Source organism: Manis pentadactyla, chromosome 10, assembly GCF_030020395.1.
Source record: "Manis pentadactyla isolate mManPen7 chromosome 10, mManPen7.hap1, whole genome shotgun sequence".
Lineage (NCBI taxonomy): Eukaryota > Metazoa > Chordata > Mammalia > Pholidota > Manidae > Manis > Manis pentadactyla.
This window is the reverse complement of record NC_080028.1, coordinates 120,682,143-120,706,160: the sequence shown is the minus strand read 5'-3', so window position 1 is coordinate 120,706,160 and position 24,018 is coordinate 120,682,143. Positions and strand designations below refer to the sequence as shown.

Below are 24,018 nucleotides of genomic sequence, written 5' to 3'. Positions count from 1 at the left end.
CCGCGAGGGGAAGAGCCAGTTCAGCGGTGCAGGCCCTGGGCTCAGACACATCTAGGTCCCAGACCCACATATGCCCGTATACTGTGCCCCGTACTCCCGGCCTGTGTCCGGGTTGCGAACCCTCCTGGCTGCAGTGTCTGTGTCTGCAGTGGAGATAATCCCGGTACCCGGGGAATAGAGTGGTTAGAGGATTAAGTGTGCCAGTTGGTGTGTAAAGTATAGTGGGGGGTCTGGCAGACGCAAGAGTCTTTTAGAGTAGGTTTTATCATTAAGAACTCTGTATCAGTAAGAATGACTGTTCGCTGTAACCCTTTCTAAGCCCAGATTGTCAGCCATAGGCTCCTGGGTTAAAGGTAGGAGTTGGGACAATAGGGAATTCTGGGGCCTCTGGATCATATGGCTACACTAGGACTCAGAACGGTGCTGTACTATAAGAAACCCAGGCCAGTGCCCCTGGCTATGTGGGGAATTCACCAGAGTGTTTTTATAAGCTCTGCAGAAATGACAGAAATTGCTTCTTTTTTTTTTTTTTTTTTTTTACAGAACTTGGATTTATGGGGGTGGAAAGAATAGATGAGTTTTGCTTTTATTTTTATTTTCTAATTATAGAATGAAGATGTCCTTATTATAAACAACAACAACAAAAAAACAAACTCCACAAAAGTACAGAAAGCAGAAGTCCTGCAGATTCTCACCCTAACAGTTCAGTGGACACATAGCACTTTGCTGTTTGCTTTATTTTTGCCCAGCCGTCTAATGTTATCTTAGATTTTCATATTGTCTGCTCCTGCATCCCTACCAAGTTTGATTTGAGAACCGCATCTTGCTGGGCTGTAAGTTATTTAACCTGACCATGGGCATTTAGGTGGTTTCCGGATTTTCGCTATTACAAAGAGCCATTTCACAAGTGCACCTGTTGCCTATTGGGTTTGGTGACCTAAGTGACAGAAGGCCTGAGAGACCAAGATTACTTACAGACTTCTGGGTTTATTATAAAAGGATACCACAGAAAGTCAGCCACACAGTGAGGGGGTAGTAGAAAAATCCCAGCCAAATAATAGAGGCACCGCTTCTGACCCCCTGATAGTCCCCACCACCCACAGAGTCACCCTGGAAAAGCCCCTGCTGGGGAATGATTGGAGCATGTGGCTTTTCCAGCTCAAGAAGGTAGCCAAGAGGCTCCGGGTTACACATCTGAAGCTGCCATCATAGGCATCTGTGCCTCTGGTGGCCCGGAAGCAGCTAATCAGTCACAACAGGGCTTACCATGGCGTCTCAGCAGTCCCTTCTGCCAGCCCATTCGTCCCCCGCCACAGCAGCAGAATGACAAAGGAGAGCTCTGGGCATCCGCAGCACCTGGGCTGCCTGGTATAGGCTAAGGTTCTAGGTGGCTAGGTTGTGGGCTCCTCAAAGAATGAATAGGATATAGCAAAAAGCTAAAGGGCACGGACTGCTGGGACATGCAGCATCGTGGCTACCTCAGATGCGGAACAGAGCCTAGGAGGCCAGGCGCCAGAAGAGTGCCTACTGTATGGTTCCTTGTAAATGAAGTCCAGGAGCAGGCAGAACAAGTCTGGTGATAGAAGCCAGACCAGGGGTTGTGTTTGGGGAAAGGTATCGATTGGGCAGGGACATAAGGGAGCCTTCTGGGGAGCTGGAAGTGCCACGTGTCTGATCTGGGTGCTGCTTACATGCTGTAAATATTTGCAGAAATTCATCAAGCTGGCACCTAAGGCTTGTGAAGTGTGTGAGTGTGTGTGTGTGTGTACATATATGTATGCGCATACACACACATTGGTATGTGTACTTAATATTCATTATATCGGTACGTTTCCACATATATCAAGCTGTACACCTAAGATGTGTGAATGTGTAACCTCATTTTCAAATACATTAAGATTCTTGGGACTTCACCCCAGACCCATTGCCTTCTCTCTTAGAAAGCACCCTGAGATTTGCCCCAGGAATTATAATCAGGAGATTTCAAAAACTACAGACTTCACAGCTTGCCAGCAAAGCCCACTCTGAGAATACCCAGTGCGCTTTCTGAGTGCGGTGGCTTCCCTGGGGAGCTGGCTTCTGACGAGCGCCTGGCGGTGGGCCCATGCCATGACCCTTCTCGTGGCCTTGTGCTCCTGGGTGGCTCTGTGTTCTGTTTAGTGATTCTAGCCTTTTCAGTAATATTTTGATTGGCGATCTTTGGCACCACACACCTTAATCGTTTATTTTTGTTTCACCCAAGAGCAACTGTGTTCAGTCCTGGCAGCCAGAGGACTGGTGGTGGGGAGTGGGAATCTCCAAGTGGTCGTCCCCTGAGGAGCAGCGGCAGCTCCCATTGTTGAGGACTGACCTTGTGTTCCTCACTGTCCTGAGCGCTTTTTGTGCATTATCTCCTTTGATCCTCATGGCAACTCTGAGGACGGTATTGTTTTTCCTGTTCTCGGACAAGGAATTTGGGGACTGGGAGGGTGAGTGCCCTGCCAAGGTCTCCCAGCCGAGAAGTGGAAGAGATGGTGCAGATCCAAGGTCACTTCTGAGTCTACTGCCTCCAAAATAGGAGCATGACAGGAAGCCCTGGGGGCCTCTTGACACACAAAGTCCTGGGCCCGCCCCTGAGATCAGATTGGGTGCTCAGGGCTGGGGCCGGGATTCTGCATGTGTGACAAGCTCCAGGTGATGGTATGCTGCCTGTGCGCCTGAGGACCAGATTTTGAGTAGCTGGGCTATGAACCACTCTACAGCTTTCCTGAATCTGCCTGTAGGCACAGGTGTTGATCCCAGCCTGCATTTAACAGTTTATGGAGAGGCAGATGGGATGGAACGGAACTCATAGACTGGAAGCCCAAAGGACAGACACTGGGGGTGACAGACCTGCCTTTCAGGGTGGCCAGGAAGGACTCAGAGGAGAACATGTCTGGCAAGGACCCAACACCCAGATTTTGAACTACAGGCCCACCAGCTGCAACTGGTCTATAGACCTGTTTTTCTTGGCCAGTACAACTTTAAAAACTAGTTGATTTGGTGGCCAGCATTTCAAAGTCAGGAGATGCAGCATTAAACTGTTTCCAACTGCCCTTGCCTGGCTGGCAGCTCTCACTGTACATTTCTGCTTGGAGGGGGTGACTGTTCTCCAGCTGGCCCCAGTGCCCCCGGGCCCGCATCATCCAGTCTTCAGTAGTGGCCCCTGTTAGTGCATGAGATTAACGCAGGCTTTGACATTGGACCTGAGTTCAAATCCCGTCTTTGCTGCTTAATGCCTCTGTGTCCTCTGGCAAATTAAACAACCTCTCTGAACTTTTCTTTACTCATCTGCAAAATAGGAAGAATGGGACCTATTCTGCAACATTGTGAAAATTACTTATAATGTAATAAAGAAAGCACTCACCCTGGTGCTGGGCATGTGGTAGAGATTCAGCATAAAGCAATGCCTTTTGTGAAATCATGTTACTATATAGGGAGGAAGAAACTGGGTATAGCCCTTTGTGGCATCCAGGGATGACAGTGTGACTTTGGTGGCAAAATGGGGCAGCTTTTGATAAAGTACAGTGCTCTTTACCTTCATCCGTGGGTAGTTTGTGAAAATGCCCACGTACCAACTCATCTGTTCCGCCCCCAGCTCTATACTGAACTTTGCCAGCAATGAGAAGAATGTTCAAGTTCAAGTGTTTTTTCTGTGTGGGAGGGAGAAGTAACCCGGGCTGTTCTCCGGCAGTGCTCTTGAACTTTCTAGTGACTGTGCGTAGTGACTGATTTCTTTGCTGGTTAAAGGTTAAGCTGCCCCTGTTAGCTTGTTAAACAACGCTGAACCTTGACTGGGTCGCGTACATTTGCACGGTCATGTCCTGTTACCTGACTTCCTCTGCCCATCTTGCTTTCAGCATGAACTAACCTTGTCTGTTTTGCCTTGTTTTCTCTCCCTCTAGATTATTTGCTCTCCAATAACTATGTAAATTCTATCATTGTCCATAAGTTTGACTTTTCTGATGAGGAGATTATGGCATACTACATATCGTTCCTGAAAACACTTTCATTAAAACTCAACAATCACACTGTCCATTTCTTTTACAATGAGGTAAGTAACTGCCAGGGGGTACATTTGGGTGGAAAGCTAGCCAGTCAGAGCCGCACCTTTAGGGGTGGCCTGGTGTCTGTTTACAGAGCACCTATGTGCTCACTGTTTCCTGATTTTCATAGCAATGCTGTTTGACCTTGGCATGTTTTAATTTTTTTTTTTCATTTAACAAGCTGTTTTTAATGTAAAATTCAGTTTCTGCTACCTGAGAGCACTTTACCTTGGCAGGGATAAGTGTCTGGAAGTTAACTTGGGTTCGTGTTTCCCTGTAGGGAAAATAGGAACTCCAGTCAGACCCAGCTTTGCCATTTCCCTGCTGTGTGACCTTAGAGAAGTCCCAGTCCTCTGAGCCTCAGTTTCGTCATCTGAGAAATGGGGATGATAGTTTATACCTTTAAGAGTTTTCCAAGGATTGAATTAAATGAGATGATATCTTCAAAGTACCTGATAAGTACCTAGCTCTCTAAATTGTAGCCATTGCTATTCTTTATGAGCCAATGTCCCTGGTATTCCTTGGGAGAATTACTAGCAATTTAAATAAATAAACTGCTGTTGTTCTCACACTTAAAAGGAGCTTGAACAATAAGGTCATTTTACCTCACATACCAAAAGGGACAGATAACAGTTGTCCTAAGACTGGTTCATCCTATGGCTCAAATACTTCGTCAAGGACCCAGACTCTTCTGTCTTCTTGCTCTGCTGACCATACAGTTGGTATCTGTCCTCAGGCTCAACCCTTCCCAGTCTCAGAATGGCTGCAGCAGCTCCAAACATCACATATGTGCCACTGCTGAAAACCCTAATGAAATCATTCCCTTCCTAACTTCCAAAAGAACTTCTCCCAGAAGCCTCCCAGTAGATTTCTACTCATCTCTGTGTGGTCAGAATTGCCTCACATTTCTCTCATGGTGTGTCCAGAATTTGGGAGTGGCCTGGCAGGGCAGCTCTTGTTTGGTCTCTCACAAGGCTACAGCCACCCAAAGGCCTTCTGGATCGGAGCTGGAGGATCTGCTTCCAAGGGGGCTCATTCATTTTGCTGGCCAGCCCGGGCTGGCCATTGGCAGGAGGCCTCAGTTCCCTAGGCTTCTCCAGGCGCTACTTGAGTGTCCTCTGGCTTCCTCCAGAAGGAATGACCCAGGAGAATAAGGCAAGCTGTAATGCCTTTTAGGGCCCAGCCTCAGGAGCCACACACCATCCCTCCCACCATATTCTTTAGGCCCCACTGACCAGCCTGATTGGTGTGGGAGGGGACGATGCAGTGTATAAATACAGGAGGTAAGCATCAGTGGGCCACCCTCGAGGCCACCTACCACACAGCCACGTGCTGTTGGCGTGGCATGTTATCTTCTGATTGGCAGTGCACTGCACAGTCTATATCTGAAGTCTGACCATAGTCCCAAACATGTGAGTTTGGACAGAATCCATCCAGCTGTCCCCGTGTAATATGGCAACAGCAGCCCGAACCTTGATTTTCTTTGGATGAGTTGGAAGAGCTGGCCTCAAAGGGAAGAAATACTAGCTGTCAACCACAAAATACATGGCAGTTTGAAAAACTAACATTGTGTGGCCCAGTACCTGGTACGTAGGAGGTGCTCATTAAACTTGTCCAGGGACCAAGTGGATGGCATTTGCCTTCTCCCAGAGGCTCTCCTAGGTGGGAAAAAAGCCACCAGTGAAGTTCAGACAAGGAGGGGACCGAGTCTCTCCATCCACTCAGGAGCGGCTGGGCTTCTTTGCACCTGGCTTGGGAGGGCAGAGTTCAGGGATTCTGGGGCCAAAGTGAGGCTTCTAGAAGAATATTCTGCTGGTTACCAGAGGAGTGGTACAGCCTCATTTTGTGGGCTCCTCTTTTATGTGGGCCAGTATGGTAGCTACCACTTATTGAGTGTGTACTTACTTGTAGTGCTTAAAGTGGCATTGTCCTCACTAGATAGCTGTCACCTTGCTGGAGGTTGACGAGTGCCTCTTCCCTGCGCCCCCAGTGCCTGTGGGCACCCTCAGATGGGACCTGAAGCCATGTGGAGAAATTGGCCAGGAGAAGGCAGCAGAGCACGCCTGTGCGGCTCGAGGCCCAGCTCCTGCTCTGGCTTTTTTCTTAAGGCTTTACCAGCAGAGTTCTGTGGTTCTGAACTGGCTTGATCCATTCAGTGTCAGAGTCCTGAGACCCTCTTCCTCCGTGATAATGTTTACACTTTGGGTATTTGCAAATAGATAAATATATCCTAGTTCAAAGGGATTCTGCATGTAATAAAACCTTACACTTCCTTTTGTTAGTTGAAGCAGCATCTAATAACGACAACTAGCATTACCAGCGAGCGCCTTTTAAGGCAGGTGCTGTGGTAAGTAAGCACTGTGCCTGAGATAATCTCATTTATCCTAGCAACCATGAAGGTGGTATTTTCCCAGCTTTATAGATGAGGAAACAGAAGCTTAGAAATATTGCATCACTTAGCTAAGAAGTGGTAGAAAAGATCGGGAACCCAGATCTAGCGTTACCTGGACACTTTACTATCTTTTCTGACGTCTTGCCTTCCCATCCCTTCCCATTCCCCATTGGGAACGAACCACTGGCTTAAGGTTCATGTGAGTAACTTTTTACTGAAGTCGGATAGGATTCAGAGAGCCAGGGTTGGGGGCATGCCTGTCATACGGGGCATGTAACTCATTTTTGTTATTTCTTTTGTTTTAGCACACTAACGACTTTGCCCTATACACAGAAGCCATCAAATTTTTCAATCACCCTGAGAGCATGGTCAGAATTGCTGTACGAACCATAACTTTGAATGTCTACAAAGGTAAGTTTCCTTATGATCTCATGTCTTGCCTGATTTCTAACGTGACGTCTAGTGCTTGCCCTCAGAGTATGTACATGCAGTTCCCTGGCAGTACCCAGGAGCTCATTTATCATAGTTGAAGTCACACGTCTCATGAAAGGGTTGTAGTAATTGGACAGTTAGCTGGCCCCTCACAAAAATTTCGTCCCACTGCCTTCTCTCTGTGCAGTCATTTCTGCCCATTGAAGTCTTAGTGCTGATATGCAATAGTCATATCCTAAGAGAAGCTCCTGTGGATTGAGTGGCCATGTGATAATTAAAGCAAAGTTGTCTTTTAAATGTTAGATTTAAGTTTTTGCGTTTTAGCCTCTAAAATATACTTCAACCCAGCCAGGGGTGTGTGTTATCTTTACATAATACACAGAAGCATTTCACACCACAAACAGCAGGAAGCAATGTTGTGCTCTCAACTGGCTGCAAAGCTGAGGAATCCCTCCTTTCTTTCAAGATCTACTTAATGCCCCAAACACTGCCTCCAGGAGAAAGCCCTTTCAGCTCCTGCCTGGCTAGCACAAAGGCTGGCTGGACACAAGTTCCCTGACCTGGAATTGCCCTCCAAGGCAGTGACTTTTCTGCTTGCTGCTAGGGTTGTTTCCTGGTAGTCCTTGCAGTGAAGTTAGGACTACACTTTCTCAGGGACCAAGGGGCTTTGACCTCTACTTGATATGACCTCTAACTGGGAGAAGGCGGGAGCTCTCGGGCTTCCTCCAGACTAGTTCTGAAATTGCATTAAATTGAAGAGCCTTTCTAAGAGCCTGGTGGGGCCCATCCACAGATCCAAACCGAGGGCCTGAGAGCCGAATGCAGCCCTCAAACATGTTTTAATTGGCTTAGATATTAAAAAAAAAAAAAGTTGCCAATATTTAAACGTTGGGAGATCTTGGGTAACAATCTGGATTTCTGACTTGAATGTGTAGACTGGGACTGTCATGGGCCCATAGTCTTGCAGGGCAGTGGTGAGCTGGTGCTGAGAAGCAGCTGCCCCCCTTGGGGGTCAAGGCCTGTGCTCCCCAGTTCACACGCTGGGCCTGCCAGCTCATTCACTGAGTCACTGGCCAGCCGTGCAGGCCTCTGAGTTTTCTGCCTGGTCCAGTCCCCCTTTCTGCTGCCTCCCGCCTGTCCCCATCTAACCTGTGCCTTGGGTTTAGATGCCTCGTGCCCTCGCTCTCTGTCCCTGCTAAGCACTGTCTGACCCTATTAACTATTGTCTGTTTTTTGCCTTTCCCTCAATGGCGACTCCTGTGTTCCTTACTCCAGTGTCATGTAAGTCATTAACTTCTGGTTTTCCACTTTCCTAACTTAGCTTTACCTGTAAATACAGGCAGCTTGCTTGAGAATGGTATAGTTTTCATTGTGGTGTAGCTAAACACACTGTTGATAAGTAGGCTTTCTAATGCACTGTTAATGTTTAGCCCAATTAATTAACTTTATTAATTATAAAAATAACATAAGAATTGCTTAATGAGTATAGTTTTATGAATAAGATAACGACTTTCAAGTATTTCCAGGGAAGACAGAAAAGATTCAGATTATAGTGGAGGGCTTTTTCATTGTGGTTTTTTAAAAAATTTCTTCTTCTTTTTTTTAAATCTTCCCAAGTTATTTTTGGTAGCTTGACATTTTTCTCTGCTTTTGTGAATTTTCTCAGTGGATAACCAGGCCATGCTGCACTATATCAGAGATAAAACTGCTGTTCCTTACTTCTCCAATTTGGTCTGGTTCATCGGGAGCCACGTGATCGAACTTGATAACTGTGTGCAGACCGATGAGGAGTAAGTGCTTCTGACGTAGACAGAGTGGTCAGTGGATTTGGGGGAATATCATCAAGGAAAAATAAACACTAGAACAAAACTTACCACCGATGTGTAGGCAGAAAGTGGATTTCCAAAGTCTGAAAGGTTCCACCCACCTTTCTCCTTTTCATAACAGTGGAAAGTTGGAAACAGCTCAGATAACCTCCCAGAGGGGAATAGGGTAAGTAAATTTAGTACACCCCTAGATGAGGTGCTAAGCAGCTGGTGAAAAGATCAAGATGATCTTTCAACTGGTGAATGGATAAACAAAATGTGGTATTTACATACAGTGGAATAGTGTTTGACAATAAAAAGGAAGTTAGTCCTGACACACACTACATCATGGATGAACTTTGAAAACATTCTTGCTCAGTGAAAGAAGCCAGAGGCAAAGGACCACATATTGTATGATTCCATTCAGATGAAACTCCCAGAACAGGCAAATCCAGAGACAGGGAATGGATCAGTGGTTGCCAGGGGCGGGAGCATGGGACTCGGGGGGGGGGGAAATGGGAAGGAGCTGCCTTTGAAGGAGGGCTTCTTGGGGAGGGTGGAGTGGGGATAAAAATGTTTTAGGATTGTGATGATGGTTAAAAAACTCTGTGAACACACCAAGAACTATTAAATTTATTCTTAAAATGGATGAATTTGTGGTATGTGAATCATATCTCAGTAAATCTGTTTAAAAGAGGAAAAGGTTAAGATGGTGGTTTGGGCCCCACAGTGATGACTTGAGTTCCAGAGCAGGATTTCCCAAACTTGGCACTACTAGCCTTTTGAACGAAGTCGCTCTCTGTTGAGGGCCGTCCTGTGCACTGTAGGGGGTTCAGCAGCACCCCTGGCCTCTGCCCCTAGCTGCCGGCAGCCCCCTTTTCCCAACCGTGACAGCCAAACGTGTGTCCTAGAAGTTGCCAAATGTCTCCTGTGAGGCGAAATCACACTCATTTGAGAACTGCTGCCCAAGAGTGACAGGCGCACCTAGATGGGGTCAGGATGGCAGAGGTTCAGGAAGGAGGTCTCCTAGGGGGAAGGGGCCAGAGAGATGGAATATTAGCTCCGATGCAGGGAAAGGAGCAAGGAGAGGTAGATGGCAGATCTGATGGAGCGTTTGGAAAGATGAGGACCCACACGGATATGAAACATAAAGAGGCACTTAACTCTGGAGAAAACCAAGTCACACAAGGAAGGAGCTGCACCCTCAGGCCTCTCTGGCTCTGCCGTGACTGGGTATGATGGTGTCAACGCCAGTTCTCTTGCCTGTTGGTGGAGGGAACCCAGAGCTTCTGTCATAACAGGTCAATATGTAATATCTAAGATGGCTCAGTCACAGAATAGAGGCCCTCCCAGGTTTTATAGAAATATGGGAAGAAACGTCCACAGAAACAAGTGAAGGAGTTAAAACCTGCCTTCTCTGGAGAGTGGGCAGGAGTGGGGAGGCTGGGCCAGGAGCTGCTGTATTTTGTGACCAGCTTGTCAGTACCATGTGATTTCTAAACCATCTTCATATACTGCTTTGACATTTTTAAACTAAAGATTTAAAAATTGAAGTTTATTTAATATCCTGCTAAAGAGAAAATTTCACAGCATTTTATTAAGGGGGAAAAGGTTGCAAAACATTGTGTATAAATGTTCTAGGTCTCAGGTGGGTGGTGGCTTCTAGGTCCTCATTACACTACCAGGCTTTACAACATGTATTTGCTATAAATGTTTACTAGATTGCTCTTTAAAGTATAATAGGGAGTAATTATCTAAAATTATATAAAAGAAGCAAAACTGGAGACTTTGATTTCTTTTTGCTTTTATTTTCTTCTTTACTTTTCTGTCTTCTAAAATGTCCATCTTACTACTATGATTAATAATCATAATACAAACAAAATGCCTTACCCTAGCTAGATTGCTCTTGGTAACAGAGACCCCTTTGGAGGTGGTGAACATGTGTCCACCAGCTGTTTTGGGGGTTCTGTCCATGATGAGTGTGAGCCTGGCCTCCCCATGGGGCCCAGCCAGCGTGCCTGTTGCTTCACTGGCAGGAGACAGAGGCCTCCTGGGGTCTGGGGTGGGATGTCACGTCCTTGCGCTATGCCCCACAAATGCTTGGGGCCAGTGGGACGGATGTGGCTACTGAAGCCTGCTTTTCTCTTCAGAACTTCTCTGTAGCATTTTAATTAGCGAGGGATTTATTGCTCCATTAATGCTGCTTATCTTGGGAGCTAGGGGATCTTGCCAAATTGACTAGTGGCTACTCTTGTGAAATGACTCACTAAGAGCTTAGCTGGGTTTTGCTTTGTTTACCCATTTTCTTTTAGGCTATGATGGTTGGGTGATGATGGTGTTGGGGCCTTCAGAGGGTGACCCCATAATTGATTGCAGTGAACCTTCCCATTGTCCCATTGTTGGTAGGGTCAGGTGTCTCTCGAGAGACTAGCCCGAATATTCTTTGTATGAGGGAAGTGCCCCCAGTGACCTAAGTCTTAGGCCAGTCATTCTAAGCCCAAGGACTCTTAACTTTGGCTTCCAGGCTGAGGTGGTCATTGTTCCTGGCAGGCACCGGAATCGGGGGAAACTGAGTGACCTGGTGGCTGAGCACCTGGACCACCTACACTATCTCAATGACATCCTGATCATCAACTGTGAGTTCCTCAATGATGTGCTCACAGACCACCTGCTCAACAGGCTCTTCTTGCCCCTTTACGTGTACTCTCTGGAGAACCAGGACAAGGTGGGTTTGGCAGCCTGGCCCCGCTGCTCCTGTGGGCTGAAGGCCATCTTCTCAAGGGGGAAAAACAGTCCCCCTGAATAGGACTGAGCTTTGCAAAGACCAGGGCTTTGTGCCTGAGAGAGATGTGTCTCCAAGCACACTGGTTTTTCTTTCCTGCTGTTTCCTCAGAGAGAGGAGAATGAGGGTTGGGAGAGTGGGTGTGAGTGTGTGTGTGTGTGTGTGTGTGTGTGTGTGTGTGTGTGTGTGTGTGTGTGTGTGTGTGTGTTTGAAGGCTGTGAAAGTGAATGAAAGAAGAATATTGACATTGGAAGGAGACAGGAAACCTCCATGAATTCAGGTTTTGGTTTCTGTGTACATTTCTCTTGGGGAGTTCTTATCCCAGGTAACTTTTTCTGACAGTTGCCAGAGCAAATTGATCTGGAGAAGCAAACATCCACAAAACTTGCCCAGAATGGACAGGAAGGGATGGTGCGCTCTTAGGAAAAGATCCCAGGGCAATGACTGTCCAGGTTAGGTTCAGATTCCCTTTAGGGGATTGTGCCTGTTCAAATGCATATCCTGGGTGCCCCCTCCCTCTCAGGGATTCTGGCTCAGGGGGTCTGGAGTGAAGCAGGACTCTGCGTCTTGAACCAGCACCCCAGATAATTCTGAGCTGATGGTTCTCGGATTCACCATGAGAAATGATGCTTCAGTGAGGAGAGGCCTTCCACCCAGGCCCTCCTAGGGTTTAGTTTCTGCAGGAGGCAAGAGGCCAGATAGAGCCAGCTGGTTACTCTATAGAGGCTTCAGGCTTTGCAGATGCATCCCAAGGGGATATAACTTTCTTTTTTGGAGATGGAACATACACATTCTTGCTAAAAATAAGTAAATAAAAGGAAGTTATAGCCCTAACTAGATCTACAAGAGGCAGATCAATCAGAGGGCAGAGAGAAACAAGGGAATTGGAGTTTTCAGACCTGGGTTCAAATTCTGTCTCTTTCCTTTCCTTATTCTGCAACCATGGGCAAGGCAGTTAACCCTCCTGGTCCTTACAGGGTTGGTGTGGGATGGAGCACAATGGAGCTCCGCATGAATGAGGGGCTTTTCCGAGGCCAGAGTGACCCAACCTCCCTCTGCCCCCCGTTTTGAAAGCTCTTCCTGAGAACAGGCCTCCCGGGCCCTCTGCTGCTGGCATCAGGCTCTCTGTGCCCCAGCTGGGGAAAATTAGCATTCTTGGTAATTTAAGGAGCTAGTTCTTCTCTTGGGTTCAGTCTTTAATACATGACTAATAGTGAAAGATTTCTCAGGTGGAAAAATAGTGGCCTTGCAAATGGTATTGAATGAGATTAGGTTTCGAATTTATTTTGCAGAGTGGACTTTTGATTAGCACTGGGAAAGACCAGCCTTGGGTTCCTGGAGGAAGTCAGCCCCTCCTTCAGACAGATGACTTTGGCTTCATGTATTTTGTGCCACTCATGTGTGACCCAGACTTCTCTCATTTTCCCCCCCGAACCTTTACTAGGGAGGAGAGCGCCCGAAAATCAGCCTGCCGGTGTCTCTCTATCTCCTGTCACAGGTATGTTTCATCATTCGCCTGTGTCCCCACCACGTTTGGGAGTCCCTGGAGGGCTTCTGCCCTCCTTAATTTTGCAGGCCGCATCACCCCATCTTCTCTCTCAGGTGTTCCCCATCTTGAAATAAAATGAGGAAAGGAGAGGGGCATTCTATTTTCCAGACACTGAGCAGAGGTGTAAATGTCTTCTTCATGGTAGTAGATGGAAATTTAAAGAGAAATGAAAAATAAACCACATCTGGCACATATGTAGTTGTTTTTCACCATGGGGACTGAGGTTTCCAGAACAACTAAGGAGTTCTAAAGACCCCGGGAATGTGGCCCGCATGGGTCTTATTCACAGCATTTTGAGATAAGTCCCAAACTGCCAGACCCAGTGTGTGCATACATGCAGCAACCTTGACTTAACAAATTTGCACTAATGAGGCTGTTTTGAAAAGGCTTTTGTTGTGGTTCTAGTTCCCAAATAACCTTCTGGAAGGTATCTTGTAGCAGCGTCAGCTCCCAGATTTGTGTCTTGAGCCAATTTGTCTGCCTGCCCCCCTTAAACAAGTGTTTCCTTCTCATAATTATGTAATATTTACAAGAAGGGAAAAACTCCATGGTGACCCAGTTACATAACTTTACAAATATTTTTATTACAAGCAGTCCAGACTTTCAGGCCATCTCATTAGACTGTCAAGTAGTCAAACGTTTGACCAGAGCCCTGCCCCCACTTCTGCAGTGGCACAGGTATTTATTTGCTCTGCTGAGAGAACGTCCTCTGACTTGGTCCTTGGGCCCTTGTGAGTTTGAGGTGGGGCTGTCTCCTGCTGGCCTGGGAAGAGAGTTACCGTCCCAGCCTCTTTCCAGAGGCCACGCTGATGGGGATCCACACGTGGCCTGCTCAGAGTTCGCATCTGGACCTTGTTCTGGGGGCTCTGTTTGCTTGGAGCTCTGCACTGTGCTGCCTCCTTCTGAATGCCCCTCTTTATTGTGCGGTGTTGCTCAGCCCAAGCCCAGGCCTCTCCTGGCCCCTTTTTCCGCTGCTTCATTACAAATCTGCCAGCATCTCCTGCTTGGGATTCTGGGAGTCAGGCAGGCCCTCAGCGGGCCAGGTGCTCAGCAGCAGGAATCCCGTGGAGAGCCTCTCAGGGCCCTTCAGCTGTCGGGGCACTGCACAGTGAGGGGTCTTCCGTGGGGCCCAGGGCCGGCCATCCCTTTTCTCTAAAAGCTCCCCATCTCCTGTTTTCTTAGTGACAGACCAGCAGCTCCAGCACGTCATCACTTGTTTCCTTGTCTTACCAAAAGCATAGCTTGTAATTTGGCTCCTCAGCTTGAGTCATAAAGCCCCTCCTCCCCTGCATTTTCAATTAGCTTTATCATCATGTTGCCTAAACGAGTGAAAACCTCCAGTCAGGCATAAATCCTGTTTCCTTAATCCCTACATCAAAGCATCCTTACAAATTATTTTACAAGCACTATTACAAAACCAAGAAAATTCACCTTTACAATGTTCATTTAGCATGGCGAAGAATGCCATCCTGGAACTGAACCTCCGCTCACCATGGGAGCATGGTGCCCGCAGACTGGCCTGGCTTTTCCAGTCTGGCCTGTGCACGCTTCCCCGTACCATGCAGTGACTGGCTCTCGCTCTCGTCCCCTTCTCTGCCTCCAGAGCCCAGAAGGGAACGAGCACCATGTGCGTCCATAGGCAGCGCTTGGTTGGTCTTTGTCCAGCGGGCCTTTGTAGGTCCTCACTGAGAGTTTGTGGACTGAATAAAAGTGCAGAAATGACCGGTTATGGCCACGTTCATACAAGTGCACAGTCGATCTCTGTGGAATGAATGAACTCAGCTCTTGGGGTTTGGTTTTGTGGCTGGATGAGCTGTGGCAGTAATCTGGCCATGACGAAGGTGAGGAAAAGCAGCTGCAGAAGCGTGAGCGTTGATACGGCCCCAGCCCCGGATATGGGTCAGCTCTTTCGCTCCGCCGTGTAGCCCGTGATAGTCAGTATCTCCCGTGTTCTATAAACAGACAGGGTTGTTTTTTAGATAGGTACTGCTTTTGGCTATGCTGCCTGTACCTTTCTTTAAGTTGAATTGTATTTATTATTTTGAACAATATATTCACCCTATTCGCACAGTATGAAGTGACAAGTAGGGAAAAGTCTCCCTTTACCCCTGTGCCCCAGGCACCCAGTCCCACTCCCTAGAGGCAGCCAGCATTTCTTTTTTGTTTTTTAACAGTGTTTATTTTTTTGAAAATTTTTTTGGTTGGAAACCTCCAACAGGTGAAAACCAAGTCTCTTTTCTACTTTTGTTCAGTGTCCTGGTTTCTGTCCCCAGAGGGGACAACTATAGTTACAGAGTTTTCCTGTGTCTTTCCAGAGAGATTCTCTGCCAGGGGTTTTCAGTTGGAGGTGATTTTGCCCCCTGGGAACGTTTGGCAATGCCTGAACATTTTTCGTTGTCATGACTGGAGAAGGTGGTGCCACTGGCATCTAGCAGCCATAGATGCTGCCAAATAACCTACAGCCCACAGGACACCACCCCACAACAAAGAATCATGGCCTGACAATAGTGCCAAGATGTAGAAACCCTGTTCCATACACATACAAGCAAATATAAATGTGCACCGACACCCTTTTTATATGCAAATAGTAGATACTTCCCACCCTGATACACCCGAGTTGCCTTTACCTTTTAAAACAAAGTAGCAAGTGTGTGGGAGCCAGCTTTGCAAGGCAGTTTTGACTACCCAGATTCCTAAAGTTGTTCAGGGGCATGGGGCAAAAGGGAAGGTTGGCAGGGCCATCCTAGACAGCCCAGTGCCTTCTGATTTTGCATCCTGGCATGCCTAGGTCTGTCTCTGGCTTGTGTGGCTTTTCTTCCCACAGTACTCACACCTCCCAAGGCTGCCATGGAATCCTGGTGTGCTGAACCCACCGCAGGGGTCAGAGTGCATTCCAGCAATGGAACCTCTGTAGACCCAACCCTCAGCCAAGCCCTTGATTGGAACAAGACTCGCTGGCCCCTTCTTCCCGTAGAACTGAATGAAGTGTTGGGCTGGTGCCTTCCAGCCTTATAATCGAATTTGACACTGAAATGCCTGTGGAGAGGAAGGAGTGTGCTGGTTTGGCTGCTCCTTTCCCACGTTGTTCCACTTCAGCCGGATTTGGCTTCAGACAGCCGTGAGGGATGGTCTTGCTTTAATGCATTTCCTTCCGCTGAAGAGCAGCCAGCCAAGTAGGCAGCAGTCTGAATGAAGGAGGCGCCAACCTGGGAAGGAGTCAAGATAGTTCCCAGTTTCTCCTAAGTGTGACCTGCTCTTTGGATTTTGTGCTGTAGGGATTGCTGCTTAATACAGACCTTCTGTAGTCCAGCCTGGTTGTTTCAGATCGAGGAAGAAAGAGGTTAAAAGAGTGCATGCTTTAATGCAAATGCCATTTCTTCTTTCTCATCAGGTCTTCCTAATTATACATCATGCACCCCTGGTGAACTCGTTAGCTGAAGTCATTCTGAATGGCGATCTGTCTGAGATGTACGCTAAGACTGAACAGGATGTTCAGAGAAGTTGTGTAAGTCATTAGCGTTGGGACTGTTTCTCCACGTTGATAAGAAGCCGTTGCTCATTTTGTTAATGTGTATGTTTGTCTAAAACGAGAAACCAGTATTCTGCTTATATAGCAGTGATGATGCATAAACTGGTCCGGGATTTAGGGAACCTAATCAGAGTCCTGAAATTCATACTCAGGAAAATCTGGGGTTTGGGTATGGGTGAATTTGATTGATCATATGTTATTGAACATGGAATTATACCACTCTAGGCCTCAGTTATGTATCTGTGAGACACTGTTTTTGGGAGAGAATAAAAGAATACCTTATCTAAGGCACAGGTATCTAGAGGCAGGACAGGGGACATCTATGAATGCTACAAGCCCTGTGAGAGAGTAGTAGGGAGTGGTGGGGACTGTGGCAAAGTTGAGAGCACATGCGTCCTTTGTGAGAAGCTACTTTTTTACTCTAGCCTGCATTTCTGCAAGAATATTGAGGCAGTATTGCCAGCTTTTTTCATATATCCGGAGAAGCTGGAAATCTGTGTTTTGATGTGAATACTCTCAAGTTTTAAATTACCACCTAACTGAAGCCTAAACAAAGCATATTTGTGGCTTGTGGATGTTTGTGCCCTTTGTGCTCTGCTAAAGGAAAATACCTGAGACCAGTGTTATGACTTATCCTGAGACTTTCCTAGCTTGGCTCTGCCTTCCCATTCCCATCCTACTCATATGTACAGAGCTCTGGGCTACCTTATTTTTGGTCCAACTTGCTTTTCCCCAGTGTGCCCTGTGTTCCTGCCTCTGTCCCTGTGCCCTTAAATACCCACAGCCTGGAAGGCCCTTGCTCCTGTGATCTCTGTCAAAGATCTTCCCTGCTTAAGCAGCTGTGGCAGGCATCTCGTCTGCCATTGTATCCGCTGCAGCATGGGCTTGGCATACACATTCTAGAGGAGCACAGTGTTTTATAAACAATGGCTGTTTCGTGAGGACTCTGTCCCTGCAGCTGGGCTCTCAGGCAACAGGCACATAGGTACAAGGGCTGGGCTTGCCCCTGGGCAGTTGACTCTTTTGCCGTGTCTGAGTGAGTGGGTGGAGTGTAATCCTGTAGCATGAAAGTCCAGAACTGCATGGAGTACAATTACGAGAGTCCCCTGCCCTTCTGGTTTTTCTGGTGTACAGTGGCCTGGCCAAGCCATTTTGTTTGCTAAGGGAGCATTAGAGCCTCTGAAAAGGTTCGCAGAAACTTCTGTCCTGGTTGGTGATGGCATTAGTTCGGCTGAATTGAGTGGGGCCTTTTAATAGCCTCTGTCTGGCCTATCCCTTCTTTGATTCATTCAATAAGATTTATTAAGCCCTTCCTTTGCATCAGGCATCTTGTTAGTTGTGGGGATATTCAAAATCCTAAATAGTCTCTGTCCCATTGGAGTTTTGCAGTCCAATAGGAGAGACGTGTTGATCAAATATACAAACAATGTATTATCTCAAGTCTTGTAAGTGCTCCAAAGGGAAGGAGTAGTGTTTGGTGACAGAATGTAACCTAGACATGACAGGAGTGACAAGTATTGAGCAGGAAAGACCCCCCTCGTGGTCCAGGCCATGACAACATATAGTCCAGAGAATGTGGAGCCGACTTGGTGTTTATGGACCTGGAGATACTTCTTTGCAACTTTCTTAAACTTGGTTTTGCTGAATGAATGCAAGTCAGAAGAATCAGCAGGGCCTCCCAGAGCTGCTGAGGACCCCACCAGCCCTAGGGTCACCTGGGGCCCATCGTTTCACCCCATCTGGAAAGCAGATTGAGTCCCTTGGAGGGCTTTGAGTGAGCATGGGAAGAAAATATGATTAAACTGCCCATCAGGTGCCTGACAGGTTACAGTCTGTTTGGTTTGGCAGCTTCACAGGGTTTGAAAGGCAATTTTTTTAATTGCCTACTTTAACATTAAGGATGTTTCACATGAAAATCCAGATTTCAGAATTATCTTGAACAGTCAGAAGATCTGGTCCCCACTGAGCACATTCTCCTACAGGAGCTTCTCAGTGGCTACCCCATTGGATGAGGCACGTGCGTGCCTTCAGATCTGCCTGTCCCCACCCAGCCTGCTAACTCCTGCTGCATGTATGTTAGTAACAAAGTGGGATGTACTGGGCCCCTTTGGAAGTTCTGCTGTCGCATGATCTCCAGACCCCATGAGAGCGGCCAAGGCCTTGTTACAGAATGTCTTGCTACACGACACTCACTGCTGAAGTTAGACTTGGTATTCCCACAGGTGAACCCAGGCATCTTTGGGGCACTGGGGTTTACAAGGTTTTTTTTCCCACTGAAATTGATTTGCATGTAGTTATAAAAAAGAATATGGAGAGATCATGTGCTCTTTTCCTAGTTTTCCCCCAGTGTGACTTCTTGCAAAACTAGGACAGTATCACAGGCAGGAGATTAACAGTGATGTGTGCGGTTTGCAAGTTGAGCAAAAGCAAATTGGGGAAAGCCTACAGCTTAGGGTGCCCACTTGAGTTGAACCGTCTGATCAGAGGGAGCATTTAGGAGATCTGCTTCCTGATGGCTTCTTCTTGGGATGAAGTTCCTGCCTGCACCGTGACAGACACATGACCTGAACTGAAAATGAGATTCTTTTGAGCGTGGAAGGAACTGCCCGTGCAAGTGAAGGTATCAGCTTTCCGCTTCCGGGTGTTGCCTCTCACCGGGTGCGTGATTGAAGTCTGTCTTGTTCTCATGACTACAGTTGAAATTTGGGAAGAGGGGAGGTGAATCTCATTTATGGCTTCTTTAACAGTCCTGGTGAGATTTACCTTCCTTCCCTCTTAGCAAGCACAGTCTCCTATTGTTTCCTGCCTAACTCGGATGTGGTTTGATCAGACTTGTTTTAAGTTTCTTGGTCTTTTTTAACCTACTTTCACCTTCCCGTAATTTGTAGATAAGTTACTGGTATTGCTTCATTTTTACCAGCAGACCTTTCACAAAACCAAACCAAAATTGAAGAGAGAGAGGCAGAGGGTACAGCAGAGTTATTTGAAAAGTCTGTAATTTAGGGTTAAGTTTAAAACACATCAGCATGACTAGATAAATGTCTAATTGAAATTCATCTGTGCATTAAAATCATATGGTTTTTATGGTTCCTGCTAAGGGATAATTCTTGCTCTACTTCTAATGCAGAGCAGATCCTGTTTCTTGCCAGGGGAAATAGAGTAAGAGAACACTAATCCCGAAACTGCTAACATTTCATTATTTTTGCAGAATGAACATATAGATTAGATTATGTGATATGCATCATTACCTGTAGGTAATTTTTGATTTTTATTTTTTGTTTCTTTTTTTTTATTTTGGTATTATTAATCTATAATTACATGAGGAACATTATGGTTACTAGACTCCCCCCATCACCAAGCTCCCCCCACATACCCCATTACAGTCACTGTCCATCAGCCTAGTAAGATGCTATAGAGTCACTACTTGTCTTCTCTGTGTTGTACAGCCCTCCCCATGCCTCCCCTCATTATACGTGCTAATCATAATGCCCCCTTTCTTTTTTTTTCCCCCTTCTTATCCCTCCCTTCCCACCCCTCCTCTCCAGTCCCTTTCCCTTTGGTAACTGTTAGTCCATTCTTGGGTTCTGTGAGTCTGCTGCTGTTTTGCTCCTTCAGTTTTTTCCTTGTTCTTATACTCCACAGATGAGTGAAATCATTTGGTACTTGTCTTTCTCTGCGTGGCTTATTTCACTGAGCATAATACCCTTTAGCTCCATCCATGTTATTGCAAATGGTAGGATTTGTTTTCTTCTTATGGCTGAATAATATTCCATTGTGTATATGTACCACATCTTCTTTATCCATTCATCTACTGATGGACACTTAGGTTGCTTCCAATTCTTGGCTATTGTAAATAGTGCTGTGATAAACATAGGGGTGCATATGTCTTTTTCAAACTGGGCTGCTGCATTCTTAGGGTAAATTCCTAGGGGTGGAATTCCTGGGTCAAATGGTATTTCTATTTTGAGCTTTTTGAGGAACCTCCATACTGCTTTCCACAATGGTTGAACTAATTTACATTCCTACCAGCAGTGTAGGAGGGTTCCCCTTTCTCCACAACCTCGCCAACATTTGTTTTTGTTTGTCTTTTGGATGGTGGCAATCCTTACTGGTATGTGGTGATATCTCATTGTGGTTTTAATTTGCATTTCTCTGCTGTCTAGTGATGTGGAGCATCTTTTCATGTGCCTGTTGGCCATCTGGATTTCTTCTTTGGAGAACTGTCTGTTCAGCAACTCTGACCATTTTTAGATTGGCTTATTTGCTTTTTGTTTGTTGAGGTGCATGAGCTCTTTATATATTTTGGATCTGTCATTTATGAATATGTTCTCCCATACTGTAGGATGCCTTTTTGTTCTATTGGTGGTATCCTTTGCTGTACAGAAGCTTTTCAGCTTGATATAGTTCCACTTGGTCATTTTTGCTTTTGCTTCCCTTGCCTGGAGAGATATGTTCATGAAGAAGTTGCTCATGTTTATGTCCAAGAGATTTTTGCCTATGTTTTTTTCTAAGAGTTTTATGGTTTCATGACTTACATTCAGGTCTTTGACCCATTTCAAATTTACTTTTGTGTATGGGGTTACACAATGATCCAGTTTCATTCTCTTATATGTAGCTGTCCAGTTTTGCTAACACCAGCTGTTGAAGAGGCTGTCATTTCCCCATTTTATGTCCATGGCTCCTTTATCGTATATTACTTGACCATATATGTTTGGGTTAATATCTGGGCTTTCTATCCTGTTCCACTGGTCTGTGGCTCTGTTCTTGTGCCAGTACCAAATTGTCTTGATTACTGTGGCTTTGTAGTAGAGCTTGAAGTTGGGAAGCGAGGTGGTCCCCCCTGCTTTATTCTTCCTTCTCAGGATTGCCTTGGCTATTCGGGGTCTTCTTTGGTTCCATATGAATTTTAAAACTATTTGTTCCAGTTCGTTGAAGAATGCTGTTGGTATTTTGATAGGGATTGCATCAAATCTGTAGATTGCTTTAGGCAGGATGGCCATTTTAACAATATTAATTCTTCCTAGCCAAGAGCATGGGACGAGCTTCCATTTGTTACTGTCTTCTTTAATTTCTCTTAAGAGTGTCTTGTAGTTTTCAGGGTATAGGTCTTTCACTTCCTTGGTTAGGTTTATCCTAGATATTTTATTCTTTTTGATGCAATTGTGAATGGAATTTTTTTCCTGATTTCTCTTTCTGCTAGTTTATCATTAGTGTATAGGAAAGCCACAGATTTCTGTGTATTAATTTTGTATTCTGCAACTTTGCTGAATTCAGATATTTGTTCTAGTAGTTTTGGAGTGGAGTCTTTAGGGTTTTTTATGTACAATATCATGTCATCTGCAAATAGTGACAGTTTGACTTCTTCTTTACCAATCTGGATTCCTTATATTTCTTTGTTTTGTCTAATTGCCGTGGCTAGGACCTCCCGTACTATGTTGAATAACAGTGAGGAGAGTGGGCATCCCTGTCTTGTTCCCGATCTTAGAGGAAAGGCTTTCAGCTTCTCGCTGTTCAGTATGATGTTGGCTGTGGGTTTGTCATAGATGGCCTTTATTATGTTGAGTACTTGCCCTCTATACCCATTTTGTTGAGAGTTTTTATCATGAATGGATGTTGAATTTTGTCGAATGCTTTTTCAGCATCTGTGGAGATGATCATGTGATTTTTGTCCTTCTTTTTGTTGATGTGGTGGATGATGTTGATGGATTTTTTAATGTTGTACCATCCTTGCATCCCTGAGATGAATCCCACTTGATCACAGTGTATGATCTTCTTGATGTATTTTTGAATTTGGTTTGCTAATATTTTGTTGAGTATTTTTGCATCTATGTTTATCAGGGATATTGGTCTGTAATTTACTTTTTTGGTGGGGGTCTTTGCCTGGTTTTGGTATTAGAGCGATGTTGGCTTCATAGAATGAGTTTGGAAGTATTCCCTCCTCTTCTATTTTTTGGAAAACTTTAAGGAGAATGGATATTATGTCTTCTCTCTATGTCTGATAAAATTCAGAGGTGAATGCATCTGGCCTGGGGGTTTTATTCTTGGGTAGTTTTTTTATTACCGCTTCAATTTCGTTGCTGGTAATTGGTCTGTTTAGATTTTCTGTTTCTTCCTTGGTCAGTCTTGGAAGGTTGTATTTTTCTAGGAAGTTGTCCATTTCTTCTAGGTTTTCCAGCTTGTTAGCATGTAGATTCTCATAGTATTCTCTAATAATTCTTTGTATTTCTTTGGGGTCCGTTGTGATGTTTCCTTTCTCATTTCTGATTCTGTCTATGTGTGTAGATTTTCTTTTTCTCTTAATAAGTCTGGCTAGGGGCTTATCTATTTTGTTTATTTTCTCAAAGAACCAGGTCTTCGTTTCATTGATTTTTTTCTATTGTTTTATTCTTCTAAATTTTATTTATTTCTTCTCTGAGTTTTATTATGTCCCTCCTTCTGCTGACTTTGGACCTCACTTTTTCTTCTTTTTCCAGTCTCAATAATTGTGACTTTAGACTATTCATTTGGGATTGTTCTTCCTTCTTTAAATAGGCCTGGATTGCTATATACTTTCCTCTTAGAACTGCCTTCACTGCATCCCACAGAAGTTGGGGCTTTGTGCTGTTGTTGTCATTTGTTTCCATATATTGCTTGATCTCTCTTTTAACTTAGTCATCGATTCATTGATTATTTAGGAGCATGTTGTTAAGCCTCCCTGTGTTTGTGAGCCTTTTTGTTTTCTGTCTACAATTTATTTCTAGTTTTATACCTTTGTGGTCTGAGAAGTTGGTTGGTAGAATTTCAGTCTTTTTGAATTTACTGAGGCTCTTTCTGTGGCCTAGTATGTGGTGTGTTCTGGAAAATGTTCTGTGTGCACTTGGAAGAATGTGTATCTGCTGCTTTTGGGTGTAGAGCTCTGTAGATGTCTGTTAGGTCCATCTATTCTAGTGTGTTGTTCAGTGCCTCTGTGTTCTTACTTATTTTCTGTCTGGTGGATCTGTCCTTTGACGTGAGTGCTGTGTTGAAGTCTCCTAGAACGAATGCATTGCATTCTATTTCCTCCTTCAATTCTGTAAGTATTTCTTTCACATATGTTGGTGCTCCTGTATTGGGTGCATATATATTCATAATGGTTATATCCTCTTTTGGACTGACCCCTTTATCATTATGTAATGTCCTTCTTTATCTCTTGTTACTTTCTTTGTTTTGAAGTCTATTTTGTCTGCTACAAGTACTGCAACACCTGCTTTTTTCTCCCTTTTGTTTGCATGAAATATCTTTTTCCATCCCTTGACTTTTAGTCTGTGTGTGTCTTTGGGTTTGAGGTGAGTCTCTTGTAAGCAGCATATAGATGGGTCTTACTTTTTTATCCATTCTATTACTATGTGTCTTTTGATTGCTGCATTCAGTCCGTTTACATTTAGGGTGATTATTGAAAGATATGTACTTATTGCCATTGCAGGCTTTAACTCCGTGGTTACCAAAT

The 24,018-nt window shown here is 45.3% G+C and overlaps 1 protein-coding gene across 5 annotated transcripts in view; it reads left to right on the top strand.

Moving 5' to 3' along the window:
• Positions 1 to 24,018, top strand: part of CLEC16A (C-type lectin domain containing 16A) — a 198,912-nt gene that overhangs the window by 15,051 nt on the left and 159,843 nt on the right. For all 5 annotated transcript variants that reach the window (XM_057487585.1, XM_036928209.2, XM_036928207.2 and 2 more), the window contains exons 4-9: positions 3,924 to 4,072; positions 6,762 to 6,867; positions 8,555 to 8,678; positions 11,244 to 11,418; positions 12,920 to 12,973; positions 16,416 to 16,529. In XM_057487585.1, the coding sequence (XP_057343568.1) occupies positions 3,924 to 4,072; positions 6,762 to 6,867; positions 8,555 to 8,678; positions 11,244 to 11,418; positions 12,920 to 12,973; positions 16,416 to 16,529 (722 nt within the window). The remainder of the gene's footprint in view (positions 1 to 3,923; positions 4,073 to 6,761; positions 6,868 to 8,554; positions 8,679 to 11,243; positions 11,419 to 12,919; positions 12,974 to 16,415; positions 16,530 to 24,018) is intronic.